The sequence below is a fragment of the Nestor notabilis genome, unplaced genomic scaffold (genome assembly GCF_000696875.1).
Source record: "Nestor notabilis isolate BGI_N333 unplaced genomic scaffold, ASM69687v1 scaffold22667, whole genome shotgun sequence".
In the NCBI taxonomy this organism is placed as follows: domain Eukaryota; kingdom Metazoa; phylum Chordata; class Aves; order Psittaciformes; family Psittacidae; genus Nestor; species Nestor notabilis.
This window is the reverse complement of record NW_009936518.1, coordinates 40,392-50,455: the sequence shown is the minus strand read 5'-3', so window position 1 is coordinate 50,455 and position 10,064 is coordinate 40,392. Positions and strand designations below refer to the sequence as shown.

The 10,064-nt window shown below is 49.0% G+C and overlaps 1 protein-coding gene across 1 annotated transcript in view; it reads left to right on the top strand.

The window, feature by feature from the left end:
* The window catches only part of NRF1 (nuclear respiratory factor 1), a 51,089-nt gene that overhangs the window by 1,372 nt on the left and 39,653 nt on the right, over positions 1 to 10,064 (top strand). The window contains exons 2-4 of the mRNA XM_010018386.1: positions 1,272 to 1,386; positions 3,942 to 4,068; positions 4,628 to 4,768. Of these exons, the coding sequence (XP_010016688.1) occupies positions 1,272 to 1,386; positions 3,942 to 4,068; positions 4,628 to 4,768 (383 nt within the window). The remainder of the gene's footprint in view (positions 1 to 1,271; positions 1,387 to 3,941; positions 4,069 to 4,627; positions 4,769 to 10,064) is intronic.

Below are 10,064 nucleotides of genomic sequence, written 5' to 3'. Positions count from 1 at the left end.
TGGTTGCAGGAGGCACATCTGGTGCCTCTTGCCTGCCTGCAAGCCTTCCATATGCAGGGGCTGCCCAGCACCCCCCCAGCCCCTGGCCAGGGCTTGGCACCCCAAGCCAGGAGCTGCCCCACTTCTCTGGGGCAGGCACTGGCTCATCCAGCCCAACGCTTGCCCAGAGTGGCTCTTCCTCTCTTCTCCAGAGCAGCTGTTCTTCTAATCCCCCAACAGACAGTGATTTTATCCCATTTTTCCCAAGCACAGGATCCTTGGAGCAGCATGCAGCAGTTCTGGCCAGGGTAGTGCTCAGGTGCTTTGTTAGTGATTAACAAAACCTGGCTCTGCAGTGTCACCCAGAGCTCTGTCTCCCAGAGCAGTTGCTTGGAGAACTTGTATCATCAGACACTACTTTGGTTATCATTTCCCAGCTTCCACTACTCATGAGCTGAGGACTTCCTGATCCAGTAGCTGCATCTTTGTTAAACACAAAAATAAAGAGTTTTTGTGATCCCTGGTGTGATCTTTCACTCTGACACATGGAGAAACTACACAGAGTGACTGAGGTCTGCTCTGGAGTCAAGGGCAAGTCCTTGAGCCTGCAGCTTTTTGCCTGGCCCTGCACTCGTTTCTGGATATCACAGATAGAAGCACAACCCACTCCTTGTTGCTTGATTTACTTCCACTTCACGAAACTTCCCCTTCCATGGAGTCTGTGTTGAATTTGGTCATGGAAGTGATAGCCCTGCCCTGCTGTGGTCCCCAGTGCTCTTCAGGGGCCTCTTGTAGGATGCTGCTGGGAACTCTGGATTACCAGTTCTTTCCTGTTAGAACTGGCCCTTAATCCCTGGGGAAAGCTTTGGACTCCTGCTGCTGGAGCTGAGGTGTCCACGAGGATTCATGGCATTGTACCCAGTCTCTTCTCTCCTGCCACTGGGATCTCCTCAGTTGTAGTTGGTTATTTAAAGTCTTGGTATACTTGAGAGTTTTTCAGTCTGTTTGGAAGATAAAATACATAATTATGTGATTATAAGGAAAACTTTGGACTGAAATATGTGACTTTCACCTGGGACTGAGCTGGGATTTGCCAGTCTTGGGAAGGGAGCCTTTTGATACACATCTCCAGTGCTGGAGAGCTCAGCAGGGAATTCACATCACCCTGGTCTGGTGGGGAGGCCCTTGAGCTGATCCCTTGGGACCCATCCTTGGCGGGGGGCAATGGTAGTGTCCCTTCTGGCCAGTCCCTGAGCTCCATGTCTGATTGACCTCTGTGGTTTGGTTCCCAGGCCCTGTGGGGATGGCAGCAGCCGCTGCTGTGGCGACAGGGAAAAAACGGAAGCGACCACATGTGTTTGAGTCCAACCCATCCATCCGCAAGAGGCAGCAGACTCGTCTGCTACGGTAAGAGCTCCTCCTGCACTCCCACCCCCAGTCTGTGGCCTTGCTCTGCCTCCGGTGCTGTCCAGAAGTTGTCCAGCTTGGGCTTTTCTTAGGGCATCTCTTGTGCAAGCCAAGAGCTGTGTGGTAGTTTGGAGAAACAGGGTAAAATGCAGCTCTGCTCATCTCCCACGGGATGTTATGATCAGCAGGACTGCCTGAGCTTTCTGGTGGGATCCACCCTTGTGTTTTTATCCCAGTTGGTCACAAGTTGAATCTGTCATGGTAACGTTGCTCTTCAGTGGCACAAAGGACTTACCTACCTAATAAATCATGGAATGGTTTGGGTTGGAAAGGACCCTAAAAATCCTCCAGCTCCAACCCCTGCCCCGGGCAGGGACACCTTCCACTAGAGCAGGTTGCTCCAAGCCCCTGTGTCCAACCTGGCCTTGAACACTGCCAGGGATGGGGCAGCCACAGCTTCTCTGGGCACCCTGTGCCAGCGCCTCAGCACCCTCACAGGGAAGAGCTTCTGCCTCAGAGCTCATCTCAATCTCCCCTTTGGCAGGTTCAAGCCATTCCCCTTGTCCTGTCCCTACATCCCTTGTCCAAAGCCCCTCTCCAGGTCTCCTGGAGCCCCTTTAGGCCCTGGAGCTGCTCTAAGGTGTCCCCTTCAGGAGCCTTCTCTTCTCCAGCTGCCCCAGCCCAGCTCTCTCAGCCTGGCTCCAGAGCAGAGCTGCTCCAGCCCCCTGAAAAAGTCCTTTCTGCCTTATGAAATGATTCTGTGACTAAATCTTGTGTGTGTGCACCTGAGTTTCCTTTGCCAGCAGAGCCCATTGCGTGAGCTGCACACTGAAGTCTGACCCAGCCTTTAGTGAACAGTGTTGGGGGAGAATAATCAAGGGGAGATGCCTGCCAGAGCTGAAACACTTCCTCTGGCTTTAGCAACTTGCTCTGCAGACACCAAACCTCCATAGCCCTTCAGGTGCTGCGTTACAGGTGCTCTGAGGCTGTCTGCCCACCTGATGGCCACCGAGGAGCACCAGTGCTGAAGCGACTGCACAGGCTTCCTGCAAGCCTGGAGACATCATCTGCCAGCCAGTAAGGGGACACTTGCAAATAGCAACTGATATTATTTACTAGCATTTGGAATAAAGCAGGTTTTGCCTTTTTAGCTGGTTTGGATGTAATTGGGTTATGTCAGAGGAGTTGGGAGTATTTGTCACTCCCTTTCTTGCTGACTTCCTCCTGTGTGCACACTTAATGCACTGGAGTAGTGATGGCCAGAGGTTTGCCTTTTCTCCCTCTCTCCTAGCGTAACTCTTGTAAAGCTGGTGAGAAATTAAGTTGATTTCCTTACTCTGCCATTCATCCTCTGAGTCCCACAGCACCCTTTGCACATGATCAAACAGGAACGAAGTGGAGCAGGGTTTGTGTTAAGTAAGATTTCCTGGGAGTGGATTCCCTTTCTTCTATAGCTCCATTCTGGTTTTCCCTCCTCCCAACTCTGCTGATCAGCCATGTTCATTGCAACCTTTCTGAAGAGCAGATGCTTTTCTCTCTTGAACTGTGAGTAATATTGTCTTAAAGAGACTGCTCTGTGAAGGAATTATTTCTTCTCCCTTCATGCAACTACTTCATTTACTGCATTCCAGATACTGGCAAAATGGATCCTTTTTTTGCACCCTGATCAGTTTAACACATTTTTCCTTGATTTTTACACCACTGAATCAAGTGGGAAGTTAAACTTCTGACGGTGGGATCTCCGTGTAGCTGATCTTGGTGCTTCTTGGCAGCAGGTCTGCTGTTAACAGCAGGTTCTGAAGTGACGAGGGCTGATCCTACAGTGTCACCTAATGGAGTGCTCAGGTTATCTGGTGATAAACTCTGCTTCTCTCTTGAGTTTCTGCCAACATTTCTGACACATTCTCTTGCATTGCTTTAAGTGGGATACAAGACAGAAAGTGTGATTGTGTATGATGGAACCTTTTCTTCCTACAGAGAGATTGTTCCAAAGGGACTTGCTGATGTGGCGGCTGTCTCAATACCTGGGTTTTCTGTGCTGAGCTGTTGCAGTATTTCTGCTTCTTGCCTGTCCTGTAGTTGTAGGTTGAATTCTGACAGTCCCGGTTTGAGCAGGACTTTGCTACTAGAGAATTGCAATACTCTGTTACAAGGTTGGATGTGGAGTAACCTGTATTTACAGTCCTCTTTTGTTGAATCATTCAAATCCTTTACCTTCCAAGTTTTGTGTAATACCCTTTGGTGACAGAGGGGACATGCAGACTCTTGCTGTCCTGGCTTTGCTGCTCTGCTGGTTTCTTTTTGCTTTATACATCAATGGAAAAAGGAGAGGAGGGAGAATAAGTGATATTTGAGCTGCTGAGTGACTGCGGGGACCACAGCAGGCCTGCGGCAGCAGAGGAATAAGCAGTATATGGGGCTGGTCTGACCATCTGGGGCTCCATTTCTCACCTGGTTTCTGAATGGGCAGCATTAAGAAAGGGAATTTACAATGTGAAGGGTTGTGTTTCTGCAGGGCTTTCAGCTGGTTTCACTGCTCTCTGCCTGTGTTTCAGGAAGCTCCGAGCCACGCTGGATGAGTACACCACCCGAGTGGGGCAGCAGGCCATCGTTCTCTGCATCTCACCCTCCAAACCCAACCCTGTCTTTAAAGTATTCGGTGCTGCACCCTTGGAGAACGTGGTAGGTGTCTCTGGGAGAAGCTGTGTAATAAGTTGCTCACCTTCTCTGCAGGTTTCATTCTGCTCAGGGCAGCTTTGCAAGGCTGGTAGTGATCTGAAAGTCATGTTTAAAACCCTGGAAAGAGGAGTTCAGATTGTAAGGACATGAGGGCAGCACTGGGGTCCTGTCTTCACTGCATGAATGGTTGCCCAGCTCATCTCACCAGGGATGAATATCCTGGATTAAAGACCAGAGGGAGCCCATAGTGATGATAAGTTTGAACTCAGCTGTCAGTGCTTGCACCTTGTTGCAGACCAGCCAGTAGATGGGGCAGATCCTGAGAACCTCTTGCTTCAGAACTTTTAATCCCATAAATACGTCCTCTTGCCAGTGTTACTTGATGTTTCATCAGCAGCTCTTTGATACAGCCAAGTCCTCAGGGCCAGTGGGTGTGTTTTTCTTGCCAGCTTCTTGTTTGCTCCTTCTGTTCCACAGCACCTTGGGGAAGCAGCTGGCGCAGCGGCATCCCCTCTCCTGGTGCTCCTTGCCTTGTTTACCTGAGCTTAATGATTCCCTCCAGGTACGCAAGTACAAGAGCATGATCCTGGAAGACCTGGAGTCTGCGCTAGCGGAACACGCTCCTGCGCCTCAGGAGGTTAACTCGGAGCTGCCCCCCCTCACCATCGATGGCATTCCCGTCTCCGTGGACAAGATGACCCAGGTAAGCAGCCAGGCATGGCAGAACCAGAGAGAGGTTTGCATCCTGCAGCCACATCCTGTTACTTTGCAGTGGAGCTTATGTCTGCATCTCCAGGGGATGCATTTGATCTCCTCTTCCCCATGGGAATGTAACAGCTCAGATAGTAGTTAGATGGGAAGCTTTGTTATTAGTGCGTATTTTCTACATGAAACAGTAGAAATGCTGCTAAGGAGTAGAGCTCAGGCTGCTGGGAGATTCCCTTTGTCACCTCCCACAAGCTATATACAGGGCACCGTATATAGCACTATATTTGGCACTTCACAGTGATTTTTAGGCTCTGAGGTCAAGAAGGTTGCTTGTGGAGAACTGTTTTGGCTTATGCTCCTTGGACCTTTCTTATGTGCTCGAGTTCATTCCCTCCTCTGTTTCCTACTGTGGATTGGGGCAGAGGGGAGCTTGGCCAATGGTTTAACTCCAGACCAGACCCTGAGTGAGATACTTCTGATGGAGACAGGGAATTATTTGCTCTGAGCATGTGGGAGGCTCCCTTTCTCTTCATGTTCAGCTCTTTGTTGATCTCCTTATTGCTAGGAGAAAGTGGAGGGGATCCCCCAGGGGAGCTTCCTTGGTGTGGGAGGGATTGTCTGTAGGGGAATCTCCTTCCCCTGGGGTGCAGGAGCTGAATGGAGGCAGATGTGCTTTGCAGGAGGCTCTGGATACACTCAGTCTGATGCACCACAACACATTTTAAACGCTGAAAGCCAGTTTCTTCTGAGTAGCAAGATGGAAAGGTCAGAGGCTTTGGGTAATATACAAAGAGGTGTTGCAGTAGAGGAAGATGTGCAGATTTCCTCTGTGCTCTGCAAAAGATCACATTCTGGTCACAACATCATTTCCCTTTAGTTGGAATCAGACAAGCTCACACGTCTAATAAAACTTCACAAAGAAATCGGCTGTGCCTTGACTGGTAACAGAATGTGCTCCTAATCCATGACAACATAAGGCAAAACTTAGTTGCTGGATTTTTAAGCCACTGTCAAAGGATGTATCTACACGAGCTGCTCACAGGCAGCTTTTGGTTTGTGTCATTAACAGTTTCCCACAGAAATGGAAAAGTAAAAACTAGAAACATTTTATTTTTAAAGTAAAACAAGAGACCACCAAAAGGCCACAGGACCGTAGCTCTGAGGTCATTTGTACTGGCAAACAGCATGCTTGTGTTTATCTGACTTCCTTATGGCCTTATCATTGTAGTAGTTAAGCTGAGTAACAGCAAAAGAAGTGCTTAGGGCTTAAAGCAAGGAGAAGGAGACATCAGTGTGGAGACTTACTCAAGGCCATTTTAGGATGGTGTGAGGAGTGATGCTGGAGGTGCCCATTCCCACAGCATATGGGCTCTGAGGAAGGACGAAACACAATCAGCTGGTACTGGTGGAGTGCTGGAAATGAGGGGGAAGTGAGTGTGGAGGAATGAGAGCAGGACGTGGGGTGGTTGCAATCCAGGAACACATCTGAGAAACTTCTCTGGTTTGCCCCGTGCAGAATGTGTGCGTGTATAAAAGGGCCAATAAAAAGATCTATCAAGTATTTGGCTGCTCATGCTGCTCATGCCATCAAAGCAGCAATAAAAGTGACAAGCTCTCACTTCAGAGGAGCCTTCAGCTGGATTTATAGTGCCTGGTGTTTGTTTCTTGTGATGGACTTGGATATTAGATATTTTAACATCAAAGGTTGCTGAAGTGTTTTCTGCTTCTATTTTATAGATAAAATACTAATATGGGTAGAATTCTGTGGGTAAAATACTAATACTTTTCATGTGAAACTAAAAATAAGGCTGGAAATAGAAGCATAGAATGGTTTGGGTTGGAAAGGACCTTAAGATCATCCAGTTCCAACCCCCTGCCATAGGCAGGGACATCTCACACTAGACCATGTCACCCAAGGCTCTGTCCAGCCTGACCTTGAACACTGCCAGGGATGGGGCAGCCACAGCTTCTCTGGGCACCCTGTGCCAGTGCCTCAGCACCCTCACAGGGAAGAGCTTCTACCTTATCTCCAACCTGAACTTCCCCTTTTTCAGTTTAAACTCATTCCCCCTTCCCTGTTGCTACAGTCCCTGATGAAGAGTCCCTGAGAGATTTTCTTCCAAGCACATCATGGCCTTGGTCTTCGGGAAACCTCGCACAGAGATCTGGCCAAGCCAAGCTGCCCTTGGGGTTTGCCTGCTGTGCATTTCCAATTCCAATTTCCAGCTCTCCAATCCAAGGCACAAGCTGCTGGCAGGGCTGGTTTTCCCTCTTGCACACAACATTCCTGTGTTCTCAGGCTTCTGGTGCCTCTGTTAAATGAGGAATGTCTTTTCTTCTCCATGTTCTGCAAGGTCTTTGGGCAGCAAGTGTGTGAACTGCCGAGGCAGCAGCACCGTAGAGCCTCTTATTTCAGGTCCTCCCATGCTGCATGAGGGGAACCAAGTGTCTTGTTAGGAGTAGCCCTCACTTTTTTCCTGCAACGTGGTAACTCAAAACAGCTTTGTGAAGGTTTTCCTGAGCTCTGGACAGAGTCCACACACATTCCTGGTGTCCCATTTGAATAACCATCACTGTCTCAGTGAGCCCAGCCGCTGTGGTGTGCGCATGTGTTGAGGGCACCCAGGGCCTCAGTTTCCCTGATGGATCATGTAGAAATGATGCATATAGATAGCATCATATAGAAATGAAGCTTTGTGAAGGTCTTTGGTGGTTTTTGAGATCCTCGAGTGGCTGCAGGCCACTTGAGGACACGGCACTAGAATTAAGGGACAGGACTGCAGACTCCTGGTTGGATTACATCAAGGAGTGAGATGCTGCATGTGGTGCTTGGGAGATGATTCTGCTGCTGAAAGCATCCAGCTGCTTATTTTGACAGACTTGGGGGGGAAACTTTGAACAGAAGCAAAACACAGATGTGCTGAATATGATGAGGACATGATGCTATCGGGGGGGGTGTTGCCACAACTGCAATTTGAGATACATTCATTTGAGCAGGTGGGTAAGAACTGAATCCTACATCACTACAACCTGTTGCACTGGTAGAGATTTTTGGAGGCACCTTGATTCCCAGAGCTGCCAGTGTAGTTTCTTTGTCTTTTCTAACAAGAAAGGAGCTTTTTCAACCCACAAAGCCCTATGGAAAACTGCAATACATATAGATATAAATTGAGCAGCACAATTAGGAGCTGTGTCATGGGGAGTGGAAACATGAGGCCTTTGCTTTCAGGAGCTGCAGGTGGTAGAGGTGTTACCTCCTCAATGAGGAGATGAAAATAACTCTCCTCCTAATTGCTCTGCTTCCCTGGTGGTCTTGAGGGAAATAAAGCCTTTGGTAGCCTGAGCAGAGATGCTGCTATAAACTGGTGAGTGGAGAGCATCACCCACCGTGGTTGGGCACCAAAACCAATGTGTTGCAGTGGGGCTTTTACCCCACAGAGAAATCCTGTTGGTTTATGGGCTTTGGCCACATTGACACTGTATGTCAGAGCTGAGTTTGCCCCTAAACGTGTTCTAAGTTGCTCATTGATATAACTAGGGAATAAGATTGGGTGATGCTGAGGTTGATGCTTCACTGAGGTCACTATTCAGATTCACTAGGATTTGTTTGCTGATTCCTGGTGATTGTTCCTTTAATCTGATGTTTTGTAGGCTTAATATGTCCCTATGACTTGGAGTCTGCAAACAAAGCTTATTTGGGTCTCTCTAAAAATCATCTTGATGTCTGTTTGCATATTGACGTGCAAAAAGCTTTAGCTCAAACAGCAGATACCTTTACACACGTGACAGTTTGTATGTAGGAGAAGCCAAGCATTGAAAGATGGTAACTAAACATGGTTTGTGGCTGTCTCATCCTCTCTGTGGAGGGGCAGGGACGATCCTGCACTGCTGGACCCCATCACCTAGGTGCAAGGCTTGCTGGTGCTCCCTTCTGGTCCACATCAGAGGTGAGGTATGGGGCCAGCTGTGTTTCCACTCTCCCAGCAGGTCGTTGGCAGGCCTTGTTTCCAGCAAGAACAGTGATGTACAGGCTCAGATCTCCAAACTCAGCTGGAGGTGGTGATCCCACAGCCTGCTCCCCACGTGAGACCCTCTGAAACATTACAACTACTCTGTCATTTTGGGGTTTGGAGACCATGGTTTGGGAGTGGAAGAAAGATTTACATAAGGAGTGAACCTGTGAGCAGACACTTCCATGGGGAGCCCCACAGCACCTCCTGCTTTTCGCACTGGTGCCCAGGGTGTTAATTCTGGGTTTGATTCCTGTGGCCAGGCACAAACTCCTGTGTCTGCTGAGTGCCATTGCTTCTGCTTGAGGTCACCCAAGCTGATCCTGCACTCGCTGCTCTGCCCTCTTCCACTTCCCTCTTCCTGCCTGGGCTTTGCTTTTCCCATGTGCTGCTTTTTGGAGATCCTGAGGCTGAACTATAGACACAGGTAGAAAATTCCCAGCCACAAGTTTTGCTCCCATCTAGAAACCATTTCCCTTAGCAGGGCATAAACCTTGAGACAAGAGGATTGCTTGATGCTCTGAGTGCAGGACCGCTTGTTTCCAGCACTGGAGTGCGGTTGTCTGTGCTTTGGGCTGCTTCAAATGGTAGAATCAGGATTAATTCATTACCACTAACACCTGAGCTTAATGTTAAAACTATGACACTCAGTGTGTGTACCAAAGGGTCTCAAGGAATCAATTCTTACAGTTTCTCTCAACCCCCCCATACTGGAGACTGTGTGAGCCCTTTCCAGAGCTGCCAGTGTGGGAAGAGGAATGTACTGCTGTCTTGTCTTAGCAGAGGTTTGATTTTGGGGTGGTTCGTGGATGGAGTCAGCAGAACTGTGGCTCCTGCAGATGAAGTGGTTGCAGCAGTTCCTCCAGCTGTGTCCTGAGGGATGAGGGCTCTTTGTGCCATACCCAGTGTCAGAGCCCTGTGAGCTGCCTGGGTGAGGTTTCATTATGGCCCTAATTAGAGAAGTGCTGGTGCTGGAGCAGGTTGTGATGCTGCTGCTGATTGTCTCCCTGGTGAATTAAAGGCAAGTCCTCCTTAACAAGTGCCTTGAGTAGCTTGAGCTGCTTGAGTCCCTGGGACCAGTGATTAATCCAGCTGGTAACAAGGACCGTGGTTTGCACACAGCAATCTGGGGAAGGAGCTTTTAACTGTTTTTGCACCAGGCAACTCAGTGCCATGAGCAGGTTTATATGGATAAAGGGAGCCTCAACCAGGGAACCTGAAGTATGTCACGGTCACCCCCCCTGCATCCAGCTCTGGAGCAACAGCCCGAGAGGGACGTGG